Source organism: Crocodylus siamensis, chromosome 2 (assembly GCF_052110815.1).
Source record: "Crocodylus siamensis isolate JL-2025a chromosome 2, ASM5211081v1, whole genome shotgun sequence".
Lineage (NCBI taxonomy): Eukaryota > Metazoa > Chordata > Crocodylia > Crocodylidae > Crocodylus > Crocodylus siamensis.
Window position 1 is genome coordinate 165,516,076 of NC_143396.1, and position 24,871 is coordinate 165,540,946.

General features: G+C 52.7%; 2 protein-coding genes across 4 annotated transcripts in view; both read right to left on the minus strand.

The window, feature by feature from the left end:
- Nucleotides 1-2,669: 2,669 nt before the first annotated feature.
- On the minus strand, nucleotides 2,670-9,544 carry GPX2 (glutathione peroxidase 2). Its single transcript, XM_090032066.1, has 2 exons — nucleotides 4,668-9,544; nucleotides 2,670-3,262 (listed from the first exon to the last, which is right to left on the minus strand). Exons 1-2 carry the CDS (start codon nucleotides 4,887-4,889, stop codon nucleotides 2,912-2,914), a joined length of 573 nt encoding a protein of 190 aa, XP_089888192.1. The 5' UTR covers nucleotides 4,890-9,544; the 3' UTR covers nucleotides 2,670-2,911.
- Nucleotides 9,545-9,716: 172 nt separating this feature from the next.
- RAB15 (RAB15, member RAS oncogene family) overlaps nucleotides 9,717-24,871 on the minus strand; it is a 40,079-nt gene continuing 24,924 nt past the window's right edge. For 2 of the 3 annotated variants that reach the window (XM_090032064.1, XM_090032062.1), the window contains 5 exons: nucleotides 18,532-18,592; nucleotides 16,111-16,171; nucleotides 14,230-14,307; nucleotides 12,745-12,834; nucleotides 9,877-11,585 (listed from right to left, as the gene is read on the minus strand). In XM_090032064.1, the coding sequence (XP_089888190.1) occupies nucleotides 11,259-11,585; nucleotides 12,745-12,834; nucleotides 14,230-14,307; nucleotides 16,111-16,171; nucleotides 18,532-18,592 (617 nt within the window). In that variant the 3' untranslated portion in view covers nucleotides 9,877-11,258. Of the gene's footprint in view, nucleotides 11,586-12,744; nucleotides 12,835-14,229; nucleotides 14,308-16,110; nucleotides 16,172-18,531; nucleotides 18,593-24,871 lie in introns of all 3 variants that reach the window. The other variant, XM_090032065.1, reaches the window with a different exon arrangement.

The following is a 24,871-nucleotide window of genomic DNA, read 5'->3' on the forward strand; positions in this document are numbered from 1 at the left end:
CCTCAGCTGCCTCAGGTAAGAATGGGCAAGTTGGGGGTAAGGCCTGTCCCCACCTCCTGAGTTTGTTAGGATTCCTTGGCCAGAATGTGGGCCATGGATCTGACTGCATAGGCCCAGGGATTGTCATGATCAAGTGATTCTTGGGAGCATATACAGGCCCTATCCCATGTCATGGGCATATTGTGCTAGCTGCTTTACACGTACAGCATGGGACCTGGCCTTTGCCCAAGAATAGGGGAGGGAAACTGAGGCATCAAATGAAGCTGTTACGCAGTATGTTTTTAGAAGAGCTGGGAGGAGACCTGGGCTTCTGAGTTGCTGGTTAGAGCCATCCTTGCCATGTAGTGTGGCCTCTTACTGGTAACCTGAGAAGGGCTATGGGTGGAGAGATGCTGAAGGGAAGGTGTGAAGGGTTTGGTTTGAGCAAGGCAGACCAGTGTCTAATAATCCTGCCCCTGAGCCACACTGAGGACCCATCACAATATCAAACAATGTGGAACCTAAATCTGGCTGGGCTGTGGCAGTTTCAAGTTGCCGTTCCAGGGACTATGGAGTTGGCCCAAGGGCTCTCCATACGCTGGGACAGCATCATGCCCCCAAGGGCCCAATTCAGTGCTGTGAAATCCCCCAGGCATCAGGGGTCCTCAGTGACAGCTGGGCTAATAGAGTGGGGCCTCTCCTTGCTCCTTCCACCCACCTACACTAGAAGTTGGGCAGGGAAAGGCCAGTGGGGCCTCTGAGGAAAGATGGCATCTGCTACGCAGCTGCTGTACTGACCTTGGGCTCCTTGAGTTGGGTGGCCTCAGGTGGAGAGGAGGACAAGGGGGGAAGTTCTGCTGGAAGGAGCCACCAGAAAGTCCTGCCTTAGGATCCCAAGTGTGTGGGGCTCAACCTGGAACAGCAGTGGAGAACTTGGGAGAACCTGGAGAAGGGATTGCTCCCTGGCCACATCCCTGTGGTGGGACAGGGCGGAGGAAAAAAAAGCAACTCTGGAAAGGGATTGAGGACACCCCTCATCCTTGGCCCCTGTCTTGCTCACTCTTGAGCCTTTTTCAATATATTTCTTGGACGGGGGCATGATGCTCCCTTGTGGGGCTGTTCCCAAGACATTACCAGGGCTAGATTTACAGTGAACAGCTCTCTTGCTGGTTTGCTTCTCAGGCATTGCCGAGGTTTCCTTCAGCCCTGAGCCATTGCCTCCTTTGTGACATGTTGCTGCAAACTTCCCTTGCTAGGCATAGGCTGCTGCCTTCTGCATTCAACAGGAATCCCTTCCTTGTCACTGCTAGTTCCTCACTTCTTTTTTTTTATGGAAAATTTGTCACGTTCCAGGGCAAATCAGCCACATCAATTCCAAATCCATGAGTCATTCAAGAACCATATATGACCCTGCTATAGGCAAGCATCCTCCACCCCTGCCTGGGGCTTCAGATGCTTCGAAATGCTTTAGAGGGGCATCCTACATACAGGCCCAAGCCAGGAGGCTTGGGGTTCAGATCAGATGCCCCCAAGTTTCACCTGCCCTCAACCGTATGGCCACAGGAACCAGCTAGGGAGGACTCTCCCTTTTCCGTAAAGTTGGCGTGTAGCAGAGATCTTCCCTCTGGAAGTGAAAGGGGGAGGCTATCTGTGCATTACAACAGTCAGGGTACTACCCCCTGCCAAGAAAGTGGTTTCCCCCTGTAACTAGTAAAACCTCCTTAGTGGTCATGGTATTTTCTCTGCCTTACTCCTTTTGCCCCTCTTCTCCCTCATGTCACTCTTTCCTGTTGCCAGTGGTCCCTTGTGTGCCCTTTCTGCCAGCCCTATAACAGAGAGTGCTGTGCTCACCAGCAGCCTGGCAGATGGGATCCTACAACTCCATACAGGCTCTTGCAGGGTGGGGAGGGGTTGCCTGCTCCCTCCCTTGCTACATGTCTGCAGTGGCTGATAAAGTCCCCTGCCCCCGCTGCCTCCTGCCCCCAGGGCTTCCTGGGTTGTGCCACGCCCCTGGCAGGGCAGCTCTGGCCCCTGGCTCCCTGCCCTGGGTGGGTGCAGCCCCTACACAGAGGGGTGAGGCAGGCCCAGGCTTCATTCTGCCTCCCCACACTTCACAGAACCACAGGCCGACACTGCCACAACCGTGCCCATCGTTGCACCCACTGATTAATCATTTAACGAGCTGTAATTACAACAGGTGAAACATATTATTTGATTGATACTTACATCCTTACTGCTGACAGACATGAGAAAAATCCCCAAAGCCACACTTTATCAGAAGAAGCAATGCATTAATTGGACCCAGCTTCTCAGCATCTGTATAGCTCTGGCACTTTAGTGGGGCTTTTTTGGTGATTTTATCTAATAGCTGATTCAATCGGCAATGAGATAAAAGCACCCCATCTATACAGACGTTGGGCAAGGAGAGTTGAACTGACATGATACCTTTTCTGGGCGTACACTGGGCTTGACACAGGAGCCCACAGAGTTTCAAAAGAGCCATTTTGTTGGGGGTTTTTTTCCTCATGTCGGTCAGAAGCCCAATTCGAGTCTAACCCCCAAATATTTTTTTCCGATGCGCACCTGAACTGCAAAATGTGAATTACATTCCCACCTGAACCTGACCTGGTTACAGCTCATCCATGGACACCTGCGGGTACTGGGCTCTGCACAAACAGAAAACACACAGCTAATTTCCAGCTCATTTATTGGTCTCAGTGTTGTACAAGGTGCCCCTCTGGCAGGCAGAGAGCTAAGCACGCAGGCCCTTCACCCCATTCAGGCCCCCCTCCCCAAGGCGTTTATGAAGGGGGCCGTCACCCAGTAAAGGGCTGCTGTCAGCCTTGATAGGGGGCACACTGCATGCTGAGATGAGAGCTAGGGAGGGCTGGTGCTAGCCCCCACCCACGCCCTTCCTGCCCCGGCAAGCCCCCTACTTGGCAAGCTTGAGGAGGCGCTGGATATCAGGCTCCACGTGGCTGGTCTGGAACTTGGGGCTGTAGCGCTTGAACGGCTCGCCCTCGGGCCCCACCAGGAACTTCTCAAAGTTCCAGGTCACGTCTGGGCGTTGCACAGGGCTCCACACCAGGAACCGTGGGTCTGTCATAAGGGCGGCGGGGTTATCGATGGGGGCAGGTAGGTGGGCCTTCAGGTAGGCGAAGACAGGGTGGGTGTCCTGCCCATTCACCTGGCATTTCTGGAAGAGGGTGAAGTTGGGCTCGAAGCCTCCACCTGGGCGCACATACTTCAGGCTGTTCAGGATCTCCTCGTTGGTGCAGTTCTCCTGCAGAGGACGGGCCAAGGACACCTTGAGCAGGATGCCTAGCCTTGCCCTGCCTTGCTGACTCATCCTCTGGCTGACGCATCCAAGCCCCCCATCCCCAACAACATGCTCTCTGCCCCTGGCCTAACCAGTTCTGCAGCTGGGGCCTCTACCATAAGCGCTCAGACAGCTTGGGGCCCCAGAGAAGGGAGGACCAAGGGAGGCTGCCCCGTGGCGGTACCCCTTTACGCAGCACTGCCAGAAGAGGGCTTGCTTCATGCTCTGAGTCCCTAACCTTGCACCAGGCCCTGCTCAAGACCAGGACCTTTCACTAGCCTGGGTGCTCCTGACCCCAAGGTAATGTCAGGGTCAGTCATATCAGGCACTGCATGGATTGGCAAAAATCAGTGCCACCCCTGCTCCCTCTCAAGACCCATTAAGCTGGATCCTAACAAGACTGGGTCTCCCCATTTTAAGAAGGCTGCGCAGTGATGGGGGGAGGGCGGCTGGGTGGAGAGTGCCATTGCGCTACTTAGACAAGGAGTGAGAGCCAGGCCTTGACCCAAAGCAGTTAGAGGTGAGACAGAGGAAACTGATGCACAGAGAAGGGGATACGGCCACCAGCCAGGAAGAAAACCCAGGCACCTCAACTCCCGGCCCAGTGCTTTGGTCACTAGGCTACTCAGTAACTTCCAGAAAACATGCCCCCTTCCCCAAAACAGCATCATTTAGAGCCAGGGGAAGATGTTATGCCAGGCAATAGCCCTCTCTTAGCTCTGAAGGCCTGTCCTGGGAGGAACCTGTCTCTCTCCCGGCAGAGGATGGAGCAGCTCTAGCAACCCCTTATGGCTAGTGCTCAGTGCTGCAGAGAGGGCTGCTCTTGGCAGGCACTCACATGGCTAAGACATGCAGAGCAAAATGATATGCAGATGCCCCTCCAGGACCTGCTGCCTGGGAAGAGCACCAGTGGCTGGCACACTAGCCCATACTTCAAGCAGCCCACGAGAGTGCAGCTGGGACCAACGCCACTCAGGAGGATCTAAGCCTCCTGGGATGAGCAAAGTCAGCAGGTGAGACCTGTTCTTTGCAAAGGGTTGTGGAAATGGGAACATCACTGTGGTGAAGGGGCAGCTGGCCCATGTGAGAGGGATATTGCAGATGGAAACTGGTCCCAGCTCTAACATCAATTCTGGAGCTGTGTCACTGCATGGATCTGAAAGAGCCATTCACCTTCCTCTGCCTGCCCACATGCCCCTAAAGGGGCTGGTGCTATACATAGACATCATTTCTAGATACTGGCTGTGGATAGCACCCAGCCAGTACTCCACAACAGGGATGATTCTGCCACAGACATTAGATCGCTTGGATGGGTCAGTTAATGTCCCTCTGATGGAAAAGGGGAAGGAACAGTGCAGGGACCACTTACCTGGTAGCCAAACTGGTTGCAAGGAAAGCCCAGCACAACCAGCCGCCGGGGGTACCTGGCCTGCAGCTGGTTGAGCTGGGTGTAATCCCGCACAGTCGTGCCTCAGAGTGAAGCCACATTCTCAATCAGGACCACCCGGCCACGGAAGTTGTTGAAATCCACCTTCTCCCCTTGCAGGGTGATGGCGCTGAGGTCATAAAAGGACTTGGCTATGGGCGTCATGGCTGCTGGTGTGGAGTGAGCCCAGCAAAGAGGCAGGAACCAGCTTAAGGCTGTCTCTTGCAAGCCACGTGACCAACTGTTCCAAAGGTTTCTCTCTCTCTCTCTTTCACTCTTTCCCTGGCATGACTTTACGGAAATCAGAGACCTCACCTGTGAGTGATCTGACTGCTTTCAGATGCAGAACAGAAGTAGCAGGTCAGGCCAGTACAGGTCTCGTTGCAAGGCTGATGGCTCCATGAGGGTATTCAGACCAACATGATATGCCTGGCAGCTTTCAATTATTCATGCCAGTCACATTCTTCTAGGACACTGCAACTGCCAGGCTCCTAGCAGCATTAAGAGCCCCCAGGATCAGAACCATCTTGTGCCAGGCGCTACACAGCTAAGGAGCGAGAGATGGTCTAAGTGCCCTGGCTGGCTCCGTTTCCTTTCCTGCCCATAGTTTAGTTCAATTGCCAGCTCTTTGGTACAGAGCCTGGTTCTTGCCATGTGGGGTTCAGCAGGCCCCTGACAGGCTGAGGCAGGGAGCACTCTGGGGTTCAGGGTGTCTTAACACATACTTGTCTGGCTGCTGTGGGCTTGACTGCCATCAGGGACCAAATTCCTAAGCAGCTCTGAGCACTGGCGCCTGAGCACTTGCTCCCCCCATTCCCCTCCAGCCCACTCCACCATTTTTGCCTCTCAGCTCTCAAATGCCCAACCCTTACCCCTCTCATAAGCATATGGGTCAGACTGAGGATGTGCCAAGGGTTTCCTAGGCCCCACTTGCAAAGTAAGCTGAGAAGACAGAAGCATTGCCCATAGCAGATGGGGTGGATCTTCAGGCTGTTGGGTGTTGGACTAGGTGATCTCTTGAGGTCCCTTTCAGCCCTACCTCTCTATGATTCTGTGATGGGTGGGTGATGCCAAGGGTCCCCCTTCACTGTGGGGCTGTGGGCATGGGGCATCGATTTGGCCGGCCCATGCACCCACACAGTTAATAGCTTGGAGCACCCATGTTAACCCCTTCCTGCTCCCAATGAGGGTGGTGCAAACCTCACTGCACCCCAGCCCCAGGCTGGCTGCAGACTTGGCAGTGCCAACTCAGGAGCTATTTTCCTGACAACATCATAAAAGGTTGCCTTTAAAAAAAAACAGATGAGAATAAGCAAGCAGCTCAAGGGAGGTCTGGGCATTGGGCAGGGATCCAGGCTGGCTACTTCTGAGTCCTGTATGGGCCCCTCCTGCCATCCAGCCAGGGTCCCAGCACCCTTCTGCCAGGTGCGCCTTCCTGTTCAGGCTTGTCTGCTGCCTTAGGCAGGCAGAGATCATTCCAGTCCCCCGCTGCCCCTCACACACTGCCAGACCTTTGCTGCTGCCAAGAGGACCTTCATTTTAGGAGATGAGCTGCTTGTCCATACTTTCAGGGCCACCCGGTAGTGACAGTGGGCTGGGCTCCCTAAGGTTCATTACACAACTTGGGCAGGAGCCTGAATGGGTCAGCTCTGTCCCTGTGTGTGTTGCTGCAGTGTTGGCTGCCCATCCAGCACCAGGACCCTGCTCTGAGGTGCTTCACCATCTTCTTCACACTCAAGGGCTCCTGATCAGGCTGGGCAGCTGTCACCGTGGCTGCTCACTCCCTTCTCCCTGACCTCAGAAAGGATCCAAGCCCCTGGGGCTGACCTACCACCATTGACCAGTCAGACCCTACACTCCTCCCCCTCCCCAAGTGGGCTGGTCCTTGGCCTCCCCTCACCCTGAACTGCTTCCTTTCCTCAGGAGCCCCCTGAATTTAGATTTCTCCAGTCTCCCTTCCTGAGAAAGCGGTCACTGTCTCTCCAGCCACTCCCCCGCCCAACTCCAACAGTATTTCTGTGAGGGAATTTGAGAGCTAAGGACACTGCTTTGAAGAAAAGCTGTGGCAATGCAGGACACAGAAATAGAACACCAGGTACCCAGGATCTGGGTCTTAGCCCCAACAAAGAGCCTGAATTATTCATGGCAGGATCAGATGTCTGGCAAACACAGGCTTGGCCACAGCTGCTTACTCCCAGCACTACCTCTCAGGAGCAAAGAGGGTTTTGAGGACTTCTGGATGCTCTGCACACCCTTCCCTGTTATGCTTATGGGTAGCTTCCTGCAGAGCAGACATTGCCAAGCTCCCCTCCAAATGTCCTCACCTCCATCCTGTGCTCTAGGAGCAGCAGAAGTCCTGAACTCACCCCCTCCAAATGACCCCCCAGAAGGGGTTGGCTGGCAGGAGCAGCTCCCTTGCTGTCCATGCCAAACAGCAAAGTATGACCAGGAAGTCTGGCTCCATACCAGATTCCCACTGATGTCCTAGCTGCTCCAGAAGGCATCTGGCCTCCAGCCTTTCTGATGCAGCTCTGGCCAAAGCCTCCAGAAGTGACACAAGCTGGATGTAGTCCTGGCTCCTGTTAGCACTGCCCCTTCAAGCACTGCCCATCCTGTGTTCCTAGGAGAGCTGCCCTGAGACCATTTCTTCATTGTGGCAGCTGTCTCCAATACACCCATAGCTTGCCTGGAACAGGTGCATTTACCCCTGCCCTCTACACCCATTTGTGGACAGGGCAGTTCTGGCGGAAAGGAGATGCCCAGGCAGTGGTTCAGAACCCCCTTTATTTTGTAAACGTTTGTGTCTAAAATAATGAACTTCGGGGTGGGTCACACAAGGGAGGTGGCAGGCACCGTGAGCAACGTGCACATACAGCTGAGATGTGGAGCTGCAGCGTGGTTGGTGTCTTGGTGACGAGGCAGACAGGTTCCAGACAGACAATGAGATGATGGGGCTGGGGCAGGGATTCTAGGGGAGGTGGAGTTTCTAACCTCTGCCATCTTTGTGCAACAGTTTGAGGCATGAAGCCAAGCTCCAGGGTGTCCAAATATTGACAGGTCTTGCTATCTCCCACTTGGAAGTTCAGAAGGGGTGCCCCTCCCTGGGCTGGGGGTTTGGAGCTTTCCAGATGCATCACCCAGAGGGCAATGCAGCCTGGTGGGAAGGGAGCAGGCACTAAGCTAGGCCCCATGGCAACCTATCAGCAGGGTTCAAACTGTCCCTCTCACCACAGCGGTACTGACCCCCATCACACACACCTCCCCAGCCTTAGGTATCATGAGCCCCCAGCCTAGCTCAGGTCTGATCTCAGCTTTTTTATGCCAAAGGCTGGAGGTGAACGTGACTGGACACTTGGAGCCAAGCTGGACTGTGCAGTGTCTGCAGGCAGGGAGGAATCTCATGTAAAAGTACGTGACTTCCAAGGGACCCCCCCCCCCCCCCCCCCAAAAAGCCCCAAACCTGTCCCCCATCCCCAATGCCAGCTGAAGGATGACTGTTTGCCCCTGCCACACAGGACAAACCAACCGTTTCTTTCTCCACACCTGTTTTGTGCAAGGGCCCCAAGGTCCCACAGCTGCCCTGAGCACACCAAAGTCTGTCACATGGACGGAGTGGGGCTGGCAAAGACCCCATTGTGTCACATTTCTGTTTGCAGAAAACAAGGCCCTCTTTCCTACAGGCCTCTCCACCCTCCCTTCTAGCAGCACCACCCTGCACAAGGCCCCTGTACCTGCTGTTTCTTCAGTGGTGCAGGACTTGATGGAACAGCAGCAGTGATTGCAAGCACTAGAGCAGGAAGGGTTAATCAGTGCACTGTGAGTCACACCTCTGCCCTACCAGCCACCCTTGGCAGCCTCCCAGAGCCCCTGCTGCTTACAAGACACAGTGCAGAGCTGTGTCAATAGTACTATTGTAGCTGCACGCTTATCAGAAAACCCAGGCTCCTTCCTCTTCTGGGAAGCATGGTGCTCAGCTCTGCCACCCACTGCAGCACCTGGGCATGCCCCTCTGCCCCTGCCAGCAAGGGTTCCTCAGATGATGGCATACAGAGCAGCAGCCCAGTGAAACTCCTGTCCGTGCGGCCTATGCTGCATCACCCTGGGTAGGAGCATGGTCCACAACCCCTCTTGAAGCCCCCAGGGCTGGGCTGGGACCCTCAGGGGCTCCTCTCCACATGAGCCGACAATACCCTGCAAATGAAGCTTCCAGAGAAGTGAACAAAGCAGGCTGTCACACCTCTGTCCCATCACCCACCCCATCCAGCAGTCAGACCCCATGCCTGACTCCCTCCCAGCCCAGCCCAGGCCTGAGAAGAGCTGAGGGAAGTCTCCAAGTAGTTTCCATGGACTCTGAGAAGATCTTTGCCTGCCACAGTCATGACAGGCAGGGGAGCCTGCTGGCAAAGAGGGCACTGGGACAGCCCTTAAGACCTCTCATCACTTTCTGGGCAGGGACAGGCCAAGGGCCTTCCCCACTCTCTCTCTGACCAGCTGAGGAGAAATCATAGCCCAGAGGCCTAAATCCAACCCAGGTACCTGAGGAAAGAGGACAGAAACCTAAAGGAGTTGGGCAGCCCCAGCAGGAGCCAGGGCTGATCAGCCCCTCTTGAGATCCCACCATTTTGAGCCAATGGTTCTGGCCTCAGCTTCCATGCTGGAAAAGCTGGGGCTTGGAGGATTGTTGCCAGGGAGCCTCCCTCCTCTGTCCCCATGCAGGGGCCAGTGTCAGCTGCAGCCAGTGGATGTCCAGGGCAGGCTGGTGTCTGGGATACCCTGCCAAGGGATGGCAGAGGGACATGAGCTCAGAACCATTCTGCCCAGGCTGCTCAAATCCATCTCACTGGCAGTGCCTGTGGCTTTACCCTCTGTTGCGAAGCCCACAGGCAACGTGAGCACAGCCCATGTTCGCCAGTGCCTCCAAGGGAAGCAGATCCTGAGAGCCTCTGATCCGCCAGGGCAGGCAGAATCATGCCAGGTGGATGGCACATGTGGCATGGCAGGAGGGCACGAAGCATGTCGGCGCTGGGGACACTGGGGGCAGCAGAGACCAGTGACTGGAGGATGCAAGGGCAGGAACGGAGGCAGCCAGCCAGGCCTGGGGCAGGAAGAGGTAACATGGGGGCAGGGTGGGGCTTTTCAACACCAGCAGGTTTTGGGAGAGTTCTCAGCCCCGTCCGGCTTGCGCTCCTCCTCCTCCAGCTCAGCTAAGTTCAGTTCGTCTGCCGCATACGTGCGGAGCCCATCCAGCTCCTTCTTGTGAGCCTGCAGCACCAGCTCCGTCAGCCGGGTGAAGGACTGCAGGAGAGACCACACTATTAGGCAGGCACCTGTGGCACTCAGTTACCTCTGAGGTGCAGCCCAAAACAGGACCCTTACATGCCTGTGTGGTGCAGTGCTGGGATTGTTGTCCCTGACAGAGGCCCAGGAGAGGATGGGTGGGCCAGGGATAAATTGGGAGTGGGAACCACCCCTCACTCATGTCAATACCCCCAGGGTGGAAAGAATACCTCCTCCTGATCACAAGTGCCATGCCCTCCAGCACTCCCAGGCCTTTGGAGACAGCTCTCACTCAGCCCTGCAGCCCTTCATGGGCCCAGGTTCCTGGCCTCAGGAACCCATGGGGGAGTCTCAGTTTCCCTCCCAAGGCTAATCTGGCTAGCATTCTCCTCCTCTGGTTGGCCATACTGCTGAATTGATGGGGGGAGGAAGGGAAGGATGTCAAGTAGTATGGGTGCCACCCCAGGGCTTGAGAGAGCCGAGTTCAATCCCTTGCTCTGCCACAAACTTCCTGTGGAGCCTTGGGCACATTACTTAGCTTCTCCAGTCCTGGTCTGCAGCAAGGGCACAACAGCTCTGCTCTGTCTTAGGGTGAGCGAGGGGCCCCAAAGGCTGTGGTGATGGGCACTGGGCAAGTACTAAATGTGGAGGGATGGCCTGGTAAGGGAATGCCTAAGAGTGACATCAACTCAAGGGTAGCAGGGTGCTATCTTTCCTTAAAGGATGAGATAGAGGGGCCTCTCTTTGCAGTGCTGAGCATATGGAGCCCTAGTGAGGCCTCTGGGCATTCCCAATACACAGGATAAACAGTATCTTTCAGCCAGGAATCACCCCAGAACCTGCCCCCCCGCCCATAGGGGCAGCAGGCACAAACATGGAGCAACTCAGCCAAAGGTGCAGGGAAAGCAGGAGAGAACTCAGGAGTCCTGACTCCTGACCCCTTATGCCCAGGCCCAGGCCTTCCATGTAAGTGGACTTCTCTTCCCAGCAGATGCCCAGGGGAGTTGTGCCCCAGGCTATGCCAAGCCTGGTCATCAGAGACTTGAATGCTGGGCCTTCATATCCCATGGCTGTGGCCCTACTCCCCCTTCCCTCCTTAGACTGCCCCTTAGGTAGGGGGGAAACACACTCTAGATACTCCCCAGCCAGTTGCGACTCACCAGCCACAAGGCCAAGCTGTCCATGGTGCATGGAATGAGAGTCCCTCTGGCTGGACTTTGGTGCTACAACACAAACAACTGTTCCCCAGAGAGCTCCTTATGTCCATCCATGTGCTCCAAGTGGCCTGACAGCCACTTTCCCCTTGACCTTAACTCTCAGCTGCCCCATCCCTTTGACCTGACTGGCCTGGGCAGCAGCTCCCCTGGAAGCTGGGCCACAGCAGAAATGTGGGAACAGCCCCATTCCCGCCTTGGAGAGGGGGCTGTGCTGCTCTGAGGTCAGCATGGCCTGTTTCTTAGAGTCATCAGGCAGAAAGCTCCCTCCCCCAGCAAAGAGTGGTCCTTCAGGGGCTCTCACCTCCTTAATGTTTAAGTTGGTGCAGGCACTTGTTTCATAGAAGTCCATGCCATACTCCTTGGCCAGCTGGAAGGGAATAGTCCTGGAGAGTCAGGAACACCTGAGAAGAAGCCATCTCCTGACCTGCATCCTCCCCTCCATAGGACACAGGCCCTCGGGCAGCTCAGAGACCCCAGGGGCTTCCCAAGCTCTTTCCAGAGAAAGCTGAGCAGCTAGGCGGAAGGGGGAACCCTGGCCTGGGGGTGACAGCAGAAGACCAGGAGCTGGGACCCCTAGTTCTCCCCATTAAGTTCTACACACACATAAGAGACCTGCAGGGATGGGCCTGGAGGCTCTGCTTTAGCTCAGCTGCTCCCCACAGGCTACAAGGGTGGTACATGCTTCTTAACATGTCTGTAGGAATCCCACAAATCAGAACCAAGGGCAGATCCAAGGAAGTGCAGTGGTGAGTTTGCACCCCACTATGTAGTGCACAATCAGTAAGCTCTTCACTGCCAGTTGCAGGTGCCCCAGGTGTCAGTAAGCTTTCTGCTGCACCCCCTTTTCAAAATCCTAGATCTGCTCCTGCTCTGAGCTCCCCTTCTCTTGGCTCTGGCCCCAAAGAAAAGGGTTGCAGCCCATACACCATGACCATCAATGAAGGCTGTAGATTGGTTCCTTGTCCCTCAGGCCAGGATGCAGAAGTCTCAGCACATGACACATGTCCCCTGCTCAGGACAGCCCTAGGCCCCATTACAGGCAGAAAGGGCTGTAGGCTGCTTCCTCAGATAGGTTTTCCCCCTCCTCAGGAGCCAGCTAGGCCTTTTCTCCATGTTTGTGGGAGGTTTCTTCAGCTGCCCACATCTGCTGGTCCCAGCCTGGCACTGAGAATGTCAGGCAGAGAGCAGAGTCCCTGACCAATTCAGTGTCATGTGGCACCCAGACCCCAGCATCCAGTCACATTCTGCAAACAGCTCACACCCAGCTTGTCCCCTGTCCCTTGGGAAGGAACATCCCCAGGGACTCACTGGTGATCCACCTACCTTTGCCATCAGAGCTGAACTCTGTTCACTGATCTCCCCCCCACGCCCTCATTGCGGAGCCCTAGTCTCACTTGCCCCACTACAGAAGCAGAAGTTATGGCCACGCCAATGCAGCTGCCTGAGCTAAGCCCCCTCTGGGATGGCCCCTCCCCAGTGCCCCATTTTCCTCCCTGCAGGGGGTACAGGGCAGGGCTGGCACTAACCTGAAGGCCTTGGTCTCTGCCCACCTGCCTCTTCTGCTCCTCATCTGCTTTGTTCCCAATGAGGATCTTCTGGACTCCATCTGGTGCATACTAGGAGAGCGGGAAGCATGAGCCAACCTGGTGTGCACTGCCAGGACCAAGCAGTCCTGCACAGAGCTCTCCACAAACAAGCTGCAGCCCCTTGCAACCATGACAGCTCTTGGTAGCAACACAGCGCTGGATGCGTGAAAGGTTTCCAAGGCCTCTTATGTGGGCAACAACTGCCAGTCACCCTCTAACCCACACACTGTGGCAGTCAGTAACAGCAGTGCCCGCCTAACAGGGGCCCAGGCCAGGCAACAGGCCTGTCTTGGGGGGCTGAGGTGCCTCTGATATCAGCCCATTGGCAGGCTAGCATTTCAAGGACTGAAGTCCTTGCTGAATGGGTGTTGAATGGGACCTGAGGCCAACACTTCCTGATGATGCCATGGCTGCCCTGTGCCCATGTGAGCCAGCTCCTTGCCAGGAACTAAGCAAGCCCCAACCCGCCATGCTTCAGGCATTGCTCCAGAACCCCTTCACTACTGTTGCAGACGGAATGTTTACCCTGACATCCGTCCTCTATCTTCTTTGCTTAAAATGTGGCAGGTCTCTTTCTATCAAGCCCCCCAGGGACATGGAAGCCAATCAATCCCAGCCTAGCCCATACCTCCTGGATGGGGGTTATCGCATCTCCTCTCATGTTTCTGTTTTCTAAATGAAATAAAAACTCAGTTCCTTCTACCTCTCTTCAAAGGCCATGTGTTCTCCAAGTCTGGTCTTGTTCTTGTTGGTCCCATCTGGACCTGTACATGTCTTGTTCTTGTTGGTCCCATCTGGACTGAAGCTGTACATGTCTGACAGTGCTGTGCCTCAGCCTGGACCTGAAACCCCAGCTGAGCAGATCATCATCTCCTGTGCAGACGTAAACCAGCCCAGCATCATGCCAGCATGAGGTGCACCACTGTCATGCTGCTGACTCATGGGCAGCCATGTTCCCCATGCCCTGGGCCTGCCCTGATGCACTGCTGCTCAGCCAGGAGTCCCTATTCCAGCTCAGTGTTTTCTCCCTGTTCCGTACAGCCTTTGCACATACTTACTGCATTTCACCTCGTGGATTTCAGCCTTCATCTCCAATGGGCCAGATGCCCCCTGCTGCCCACATCTGCTACTGCATGTCCCATAGAGCATCCCTTTCCAGCAGCATGATCACAGCTCCATTTGCCTCTTTCCCAGGGTTTGGCTAGTCTGTTTGCCCCAAGTTTTGCTTCTGAGCTTGGTCAAGAGCAGCTGGATGCCATGGTGGCTAATGTGTCTCCCTGCCTAGGGCTCAGCTAGGTTTGACACATATATAGCTACCAGTATAGCCCTGAGCTGCCTGCTCTTCTGGGGTAGATATGCACAAGACTAAATTCCTCCCAGCTCAATGCCCCAACAAGGGAGCTAAGACAATGTAGTGCCTCCTACCTCATCCACATCGCTGGCCCACTTCATTATGTGCTGGTAGGAACGTTCACTGCTGATGTCGTAGACCAAGAATATCCCCTACAAAGAGAACCAAGGCACAAATGTGATGGGAGGAAGCCAACATGGTGGAGACTCAGCCACAGTGCACGGGAGCATTCTTCACATATGCAGCTCACTGCTGTCCTCCCCCTCATTTGCCCTGGAGCTTAAGGCCACTATCATCCCAGTGACGGGCCCTCTGGTCCCCCAACACAGGGCAGGGATTGCCCTTAGTGTGACTGTAACAGGAAACCCTTGCCCTGTTACTGCAGGAAGGCTGTGGGATTAGCAGGGCCATTTAAGAGCTTGGTCTTTGCGGCCCTGGGAAAAGGCAGTTGCAACAGCCAATAGGTCTTCCCTGGAGAGTGGCTGCATGCTGTGGAGATAGCAGCCAAAGGGCAGGAAGCTGGCAGGGCTGAGGGCAATGACCAACCTCTGTGCTCAAGCCAGGCAACAGGCAAGCCCAACTGGAAAGGGAGGGGTCAGAGGAGTAAACAGGCTCACCCTCAGGCTAGAGAGGCATTCTAGCCCTGACTGAGGAAGAGGCAGGACTTCCAGGTGGGCCACGGGGGTGCCCAGAAACAGCAAGGGGAGCCCTGGGGACTAAGTACTGAGAGTTTTTTTTCCTTTTGCTGTTTCCTTTTACCTAGCCACAGGACTCAGGAGGGATAAAGGATTTCACTTCACTTTGGGTTGGTTTGAAAGTGCCTGAAAGGATGGTTATTTTAGTTCGAGCAGTTGCATACATTTTTTGTTTCGGTTTTACCAAAGGATCAGGAACAACTTTGAGGAGAGATGGAGGGCACACTGCAAGTGCCTTAAAACACCTTATGAGATTCACCTTCTCCCCTTGTTGGTGAAGGGGGTCATGCACATATGGGATTTAACCCCTTCAAGGCTGGAAGACCAGAAGGGCCCAGAGCCCTGGCCATGCAACTTAATTCACAGCTGTGTTGCTGCTACCAAGGAGCCAAGGTTGGACTAAGTAGGTCTACGGCTGAAGGTAGCAGTTAGAGAAAGCAGGCTCAGGCCAAGAGAGTCAGGGCCTGGGCAAGCTTAAAAAGGGTGGTGCCAAGTGAGCCAAGAGAAATCCCACTCTTAGACTCATGATGCCTTCTGCATAATAGGTTGTTCCATCAAGGTGTGGCAGATGAGATATAGGGTGACAGTTTGGAAGAGCAGGGAGGAGGGAAGGGGCAGGGGGCAAGCTAGCTGGATGCTGAGCGTTACAGCCTCCTAGCAGGGCTAGTCTTGCCACAGTGACCCAGTAGAAACAGCACTGGTCTGGCACTCGGGACACCTGGGTTTTCTTCTAGGCTCTGCTGGGTGACTATGACCCCTTCCCTTCCCACTGTCTCTTCTGTTTGGGCTCCAGAGTTTGTCTCTCATTGTGCATCATTCAGCACAGTGCCCAGCATGACAGGGCTAAGGCATCCTGATAGAGTCAGCCAGCAAAGACATCTAGACAAGCCAGCTCCGGGGGGGGGGGGGGGCGGCGCTGGGGAGAAGACTCCTGCCTGTAGCCACAGACACAGGAGCAGGGCTTGCTGCCACTTGAGGCCCCTCCTAATCCTCACTGCTCATGTTAAGCCTACTCTCAAGATGCCCTCAGACTCCATCATGATGGATTTTGCCATCTCCTCTTCAAAGGGCCCAAATGCAGAACAGGAAGGGCACTGTGGGGTGTCACACCTTCCCCTCCATATCAGGGCCAAGTCTGGTCTGGATGCATCAGAAGGGTTAGGCTACTTCCGGTCAAGCAACAGTGCCCCCCTTTTTTTTTTTGCTCTTGGCTGACACTGCTGGTGACCAAGGCCCCAAACTCCTAGCAGGCCACATTACCTGGGCTCTCCTGTAGTACTGCTTCGTTATCGTCTGGTACCTCTCTTGGCCAGCTGTGTCCCTGCAGCAGAGCAGAGATGGGGTCAGACTGTGGGCACTCCCTGGATGATGGCAGATACCTAGTGCCTGCTGCTGCATGTGAGTAGGAATGTGGGCCATGGGGCAGCCATACAGAGCAGGGGTTAAAGCTGCCCCTGCACTGAGGCTCCCTCCCTCAGTCCCTTCAGGGCTACAGGATCTCAGCTCCCACCCCAGACTGGTGTACAAGGGGCTGGCCTGCCTCTGACCACAGGGACAGGCTGGTAAACAGAGAAGGGGGACCCAGCAGGTTGATCTGGGGGATGCAGCTAGGGAGTCCAGCAATGCTTCCCCCGTCTCTTTTTCAATGGGATAACAGTGGCTGTACCAAGACAGTAGACCTGGGTGCCAACTCTGTGAGGGAGCACAAAAGGGGCCACTGCTGCAGTGGTAGCTGGACATGCCACTATGATTAGCATGACAGGAGTGGGCACTGCCCCAGGTGTTGATCTGCCCTGGTATACCTCTACAATTTGTTCCTGATGAGAGAAGAATTAAGGGGAGGGAGCAAAAGAGTTTTCTATACAGAGCAGGAGGCAGGGAGCCAGAGGGAGGGGGAGCTGCCCATTGACCTTCAGAAGGGGCTGGGGAAAGGTCCACATGGGAAATGGGTTAGTTAGGGGTAGTGGGGCAAAAAGCTTTCTCTGGGAAGGATGATCCCATGGACATCCCTAGGCTCACTATTATTCTGGGCATCAGCAGTCATGAAAATATTATTAAGGGGTTAAATGGTGTGGCTTGCCCCAAATAGCCATGGGTAGATGTGTAAGACAAGTGTAACATGCACAAGGGAAAACAACTCTTCAGTGGGTGAAGAAGATCAGTGGGATTGGAACACCCCCATGTAGAACCTGGGTTAGAGGGACCGACCTGCCCTGCCTCCAAAGGCTCCCCACTGCCCTCCAGGTGCCACTGGCTGCTGTTCTTCCTTGCTGCCATAAGGTGACAGACCAGTTCCCACAAAGACTCAGGCAAACTCTATTGTCCCCTCTCCACCGAGGGGACCCAGGCAGAGCTGCAGCTATGTGCCCTCCCTTGTCCCCCACAGCAGAGCTGGGCCAGAAGTCTGCTGCAGATAGGAAATTCACCACAGTCCTGTGGGTTCAGCCATCCCATAATGTCCTGATTTGGGTCCAAATACACTGAATGGTTTTAGTCAAGAAAAAATATATATCCCAGGGAGAATTCATGCAAGTGGAAGAGATGAAGGTGGAGGTGCTGGCTGGCAGCTCCCCACCCTGCCAGGGTGTGGAGATCTAAGCCCACCCCACTCTTCCCTATCCATGGAAAGTGTTGGTCTAATAGAAGCTATCAGATTCACCCAAAGAACCTTGTCTGCCTTTAGCCCCAGAACACCTTCTCGCCTGGGGTTTGGTGCTCTGCATCTCTTTGGCTGGCAATGTCCTGCTTTGCCCATGAGGGGACTGCAAGGTATTGCTGGGTGAGGTAAATGGCCTTTCTAGTGCCAGAACTCACATCTGACAGAGGCAGGTATGAAACCCATGGACATACACACAGGAGTATGCCTGAGGCGAGAAGAAGGGAGGCAGGCAGGGCCATCCCTAGGGGGTGCAAATTGGGATGACTGCATTGGGCCCTGCGCTTTGTGGGGCCCAGCAGACAGTGCTGCTCCAGCCTTTTGGCCCTGCCCTCCCTCCCGGCTGCTTGCCACCCCCTGGCCCCACACAGGGTGATATGTCCCGTGCCCTGCACACCCCCAGGGACAGTTCTGCAGGCAGCACCTTCCTTGTCACAGCTGCACTGACTTATTTGTGGCATCCCCTCTGCCTTAAGGTCCTTAATGCTTTAAATGAGACACTGCCCTGCCTCACACAATGAGGGGCTGGGAATGCCAAATAACTCAACTAGCTACATACACTGAAATGCAGCTACCTCTGGGGAAGAAGACAGCTGGTGGTGAATTGAGTGCAAAAATGCCAAGCAGCAGCTTAGGGAAGAAGGAGAAGAGGAAAGCTGTAACCAGCTAAAACGGGACAAGAGATTCAACAAACGACTGCCCACTGAGGAACTCTGCCTTTGTCTCCTTGCTGATGCCCCTGCTCTCAGAGCAAATTGGACTTGCAGGACAAGTTTGCTAAAATCTCAACCCCAGACCATGATGCTGGGGCACTGGCTTAGCTTAAGAATGGCAGCTCCTCCTGGCCATCACTTTGTCTTGCAGCAGCCCACAGGTCATTACACACAAGTTCTGACTCCGCTGCCCTCTTTGAGCTTGTAAGCATAGCACCTCCACCCAGGCACCTCATAGACATAAAAATTAGGGCTGGAAGGGACCTCGGGAGATCATCGAGTCCAGCCCCCTCACCTCACTTCAGCACTCACCAGATCTGTATTCGCACCTTGATTCCATCCACTTCAATAGTTTTCATCTTAAAGTCCACCCCTGGGGAGGCAAGGAGAGAGAGAGGTTATGAGGCACCAGGCTATGGCCTTCCCTTGTCCATGGCCCTGCTCCTGAGCATGTCACAGGGGTTGTGGCACAAGATGAATGGCATGTACAGAAGCACAAAGCCAATTAGCAGGGGCAGTGGCAAGAACCAACATTTCTATTGACCAGTATTTCCAAAATCATCCAATAGCTACAGAGACAGGAAGCAGTGTTTAGAGCAGCAGAACAAGAGAGGATGCCTAAATGGGAAAGGATGGGCTGGGCAGGTAGATCCCTGTGCCCTGGCTTCAACTCCCTACCTGCCTTGTTCACTCTATGCCCTACCCCTGCCACTTCCTATGTCCTTAGCAATGCCCATATCCCTCAGGTTCCCGCTGTACCCCAGCACCAGTGTCCTGCTGTTCCTTGCTTCTAGAAGCCCTTCAGATTTGGGCCAGACAAAAAACTGAGCTGAAAGGCAGCAAGCCCATCTGAACAAGACACGGATCACCCTGTTCACATATCAGAGTGGGGTTTAGAAAACCAGGGAGGAGGGGTGGTCCTGGCATAGGGTTTCTGTCATGGAGGACAGCAAGGACCCCTACACTCTCAGCAGCACACAGGTGTGCCTTAGCCACACAGCTTTTCAGTGCAGAGGAGAGCATTCACTTCAGCTGCTCTGCTAGGAACAGGGCCCACAGGCCCTGGTACAGGCAGGCTTCCTCATACCACCCATCCACAGGCCTTATGCTGAGCCATCCTCTGACCAATTGACTGAGAATTGGCAGCACTGGGCATTGGTAGCTTTCCAGGGATGGTGAGCCGCACTTTTCCAGCTCTGCTATTAGGAGATATTGTGGATACTTCTCTAATGAGCATGGCACTTGCCTTGCTACACACACCTCATCATTGCTTCATATTCTTGTGCTTCAGGGAGGAAGAGAGGCTAAAACCTGGTGGTTACTTATAGTTATCTCAGATCATGCCAGTTCAACAAGAACTAATGCAGAAAGCTTTGGGCTACAGGGTGGGACTTGGCTGGCTCAGCAACAAGCCAAACCCAAAAGCAGATACTCTCTCTAGGGCCACTGAGGCAACCACTCTAGACAAACCCTTCCAGGTCCAAGGAGAGTCTGTCAGGGATTCCTCGGCAAGGGCAATTTGGATCTTCCAGTAAGTGGGATATTTACAGGCAGTATTTCTAGGGGCATGGTGTTAACTATTAAGAGCAGATGCGGGTGGGGAACAGAACCAAGAATCTTCATCCTGCAAGGCATTGCAGGAAGGAGGATGAGAGTCTGGTTCTAGTCCTAGATCATGCAAACTTACTTTCCGTGAAAACATATGGAAGAGGGAAATACTTGCCTTACTTACAAAGAAAAGAATAAAAGGCCTATGAAGTAACACGGGCTATGAAGTCCATACAAGGCAGTGAATCAAACTCACAACATCCTGGCTCCCAGCATAGTACATTTTCCCTAAGCTAGAGGACATCTGATGCAGGTGAGAGCACAATCAGACTGCTGCAACTAGCTTGATGGTTTGGGAGCATATACTGGGCCCCTGGAACAGAGGCAGAATGGGCACATGCAAATTCCCACAGTTCTGCAAAGTGGCCAAATCAGGATGGCTTTCCAAAGGCAGCAAAAGGAACTGTTCCAATCTGAAGACTAAAAAAGGGAGAGCTTCTGCTCCAAGAGGCAGCAGTGTGACAGCTAGGAGACTTTACCCTATTCCTGTTCAGCTTTGCTCCAAGAACAAATTCCTCATCGTGCAGTTCAGCTGGCAGCAAAGATAGAACATTACACCTACCCACCTGGAGAAGAACAGTTTGGAGAAGTCACACAGCATGGAAAACAGAAGGGGAGAACAGATCTGTTTGGTGGCCTGAATGACAGGCCCTGATACCCATGCATCTTACAGTGACTAGATCTGTGTTAGTGCTTGTACTACACCAGAGAGCAGCTGCTGTGTTGTTAAATCCGTATCTTTGGGCTCCCGACATGCTACTTTCCTCCACACACTCCTTAGTGCAGCTGCATTTGGTAATGGGTATCTCTGTGCCTGACTTGCCTGTTTTTCTGAAGCCACCACGCCCCGTTCCCCAAAAGCCAGCTCTTTGTGACTGCAACAGCTCCCTTGCTTTGGTGCATTACAGTGAACAGCCAAAAGTGAAGACTGTGTGCATGCCATGGCCTAGACCACACAAGGCATCAGTCAGTGTCTGCATGCTCTTGTATTCACCTGAATGAACTCAATCACTCTTTCCAGATTTTCAGGCTGAGATATTGCGCAGGGAACTCAGGTACTGACTCTACAGCTCCTGGCTGAACTAGGGCGTCCCTCGGTAGAAGGCATAGCACATCATCATTCCCAGCCATCAGTCTTAGGAGACCATGGAGATTGTGCCTTTTGTGGGTTACCAGGCACCACCACAACTTCTTGAGTGGCTGAGGAGTCCAATGCATGACAAGCAGACCTTCCAACAAGCTATACATACAAACTCAGTTGAGCTTGCACTGGTGTGCTGAGTACCATTTTGGCTTGCTTGCCTTTGGTGCCTCTTCTCTAGCTTATCACTGACTCTCTCCAGCTTGAAGTGATATAGATCATTCTTCACAGCAGCTTTCCACACTCAGCAGTCCAAAGCAATTGATTCCTAGCACTTGCCATCAACATGTGGCTCATGAAGGTTTTTCTTGCAGACATCAACAAAACGGAGTTTGGGCCATCCAAGTTGATATTTGTCAGTGGCCAGCTCACCATGGAGTATGTCCCTGGGGATTTGGCCATCACTCATACGATTCACATGTCCTAACCAACTGAGGCATCTCTGTCTCAGATGCACCTTGGGAGGAACAACCCGCACCATACCTACAGGTTAGGGAACTCCCCTCTTGTCAGCACGGAGGCGGAAAAGGATCTTGGGGTCATCATTGACTCCGAGATGAACATGGGCCGGCAGTGTGGGGATGCAGTCAGGAAGGCCAACCGCACCTTGTCATGCATCCACAGATGCATCTCGAGCAGGTCCAAAGAGGTGATACTCCCCCTCTATGCGGCACTGGTCAGGCCGCAGCTGGAGTACTGCATCCAGTTCTGGGTGCCACACTTCAGGAGGGATGTTGACAGCATGGAGAGGGTCCAGAGGAGGGCCACTCATATGATCAGGGGGCAGCAGGGCAGGCCCTATGAGGAGAGGCTACGGGACCTGAACCTGTTCAGCCTCCAAAAGAGAAGGCTGAGGGGGATCTTGTGGCCTGTTATAAACTAGTCGGGGGATCAGCAGGCATTAGGGGAGTCACTGTTCCCCCGAGCACTGCCAGGAGTGACCAGGAATAACAGTCACAAGCTGGCAGAGGGTAGGTTTAGGTTAGTCGTTTGACCCCAGTACTCTTTCCTGCCATGGCAGGGGGTCGGACTAGATGATCTGCTCAGGTCCCTTCCGACCCTAGAAACTATGAACATGCTGGGTATCTGGGCCCATTCCAGAACAGCAAAGCTGGGGATTTTGTCACACCATGTTATGCCCAGGATACGATGGAGACATCGAAGATAGAAACTGTTCAGTTTTCTTTCTTCCTTGGCATAAGGAGTCCATGTTTCACTGTCATACAATAGAAAGCTAAGTATGCAAGCACCATAGATGGACATCTTTGTTGACAGAGCGAGCGTTCTGTTTTCCAAACTCTCTTTTTAAATTTAGCCATGGTGTTGCTTGCCTTTCCAATATGAGCGTTAAATTTCAGCTTCCAAACCAAGTTCTTGCAAAATAGTGAAATCCAAGTAAGTGAATTTTTCAACCACTTCCAGGCTTTCATAATTTATTCTAATTTCAGGAGGGTGGTCAACTTGTTGACCCGTGACTACTGTCTTCTTTAAGCTAATGGTCAGACTGAAATAGTCACAAGCAAGAGAAAGGTGATCCATGAGACTCTGCAGTCCTGCTTTTGAACGAACAATTGTTACATTATTAGCAAAGAGCATTTCACAGACAAGAACTTCTCGCATTTTCATTTTCATTTTGAGATGAGCAAAGTTAAAGTGTTTCCAATTGGATCTGGTCTGAAGGTATTCTCCTTCCAAACAGCTGTTGAATGCATATTTGAATAGGACAGTGAAGAAAATCCCAAACAAGTGTTGGAGCTAGGACATAGGCCTGTTTGGTACCACTCTTGATTTCAAATTCTTCTGAATGTGATCCAAACTGCACCGTTCCATGGATACTGATGTGGAAGGACTTGATGCTTAGGAGCTTAGGATGGCAGCCAGTCTTCTTCAGGATTCAGAACAAGCCACCTCTGCTGACAAGATCAAAAGCTTTGGTGAGATCAAATACTATGTACAAAGATTTCTTTTGTTTGTGGAGCTTCTTGTAGCTGTCTCAAGGAGAATATGATATCTGTCACAGATCTACCGGATCTAAAACGACACAGACTCAGGGTAGACTCTATCCACAAGGGTCTGCAGTCTTAGTAGAACAACTTCAGTGAACAGCTTCCCCATGATGCAAAGTAAAGGATATACCACCATAGTTACTGCAGTCGCTAGTATCACCTTTATTTTTGTAGAGTGACTATGCTTGCATCTTTCATGTCTTGAGGAACTTCACCTCGTTTCCAACACATACATATTAATTCATGGAGATGGAAGAGGAGGACGGATTTCCTGCACTTAATAACTTCAGCCAGTAAGCAATCCACACCTGGGGCTCTACCACAAACAAGCTGATCAATGGCTTTTTCTACTTTGTCTACAGTAGGTTCATGACCAAGTGCTGTCAGGGTTGAGAGGTTGAGAGCAAAGTCACGGACCACATTCTCACAAGAAAAGAGCTCTGAGTAATGTTCAACCTATTCATCCATCTGCTTACTGTGGTCATTGATGACTTCACCTGTGGAGGATTTTAAAGGGGTGGTCTTCCACAGAACAGGCCCAAGAGCTTTCCTAATGCCCCCAAACATTGTTTGCATGTAACCTCAGTCAGCAACTTTTTGGATACTTTTGCACAGTTGTAGCCAATAATAGTTTCCACACCGTCTCAATGTATGTTTGACCTTTTGCTGGATCTCCTGAAGTGCCTGAAAGTTGGAGTGGCTAGGATCACATTTATATTTAAGGACAACTGACCATTTCTTTTCTATGAGTGGGATCATTTCAGATGAGTTCTCAACAAGCCAGCCATTTGAGCTGCAATGCAAGGTACGGGCAATCCTCAGACTTACGACACAATTGGTTCCTGAATACGGTGTCTTAAGTCGAAATGTTGTAACTCAGAATGCATTTTCTCATAAGAAACAATGTTATAAATGGGGGATTGGTTCCTGAACCAAGGCCCAATACCCTATTTTCACCAAAAATACTCCAGAATTTTGTACTCAGTCAATTATAGATGAGTAATATAGCAACATTAATGTATTTATATTGTAAATAGCAACCATATTGATTTGGAAGGCCTTCTTTGAGGTGACTGCTGGACTTTTTGATGGGTTCTTGGCTGAAGGGAGTCTTCTCAGGCGTCTTGGCTGCAGGTTTTTCTGGAGTCTTGTCTACTTTCTTACAGAAAGTGTCCAAGGGAGTTTGGACAGATGTTCTCCAGGCAGATAGGCTATGCAGCAAACTTGTTCACTGGCATGACATTGCATCAGATCAAGCATTGTAAATCAAAACTGACATCATAAAGTTGAAACAGGGTGTCAATTTATAAACATTGTAAGTGCAAAATGTTGTAACTGGAAGCATTGTAAGTCAAGGACTGCCTGCCACAAGAATCCAAGGCAGTTCGATAGATCATTCCTTTGAGCTGAAGCCATTTCTCCTCAGCAGTATTATACAGCTTAAGATATGATAGAGCCCCGGAGAGAGTTTTAGTGAATTGAGAGGATGTGTCTTTAGCTTTCAGTCATGTGGCATTTATTCATAGTAAGGAGAGGTTCTTGCTCTTGTACAATTTCCTGGGATGCTATTTGACTTTAGCGCATACCAATGAATGATCGGTATCAGCCAGCACTCCGACAGGATTGCATAACAATTACATCATGGAAGTCCCATGAGGTGATAATTAGGTCAAGTTGATGCCAGTGTCCAGATTGTGGGTGGCACCAAGATACTTTATGTTGAGGTTTCTCACTGAAGAAATAATTTGTTATACGCAGCTCACTGCATGAACATAGCTTGAGTAAACTGTGTCTGTTTTATTCATTTTGTCAACACTGTTGGTCCCCAAACAGTAAGGCCAAGCAGCGTGACCATCATCAACCCTTTCACTGAAGTCTCTGAGCAGGAGGATTTTTT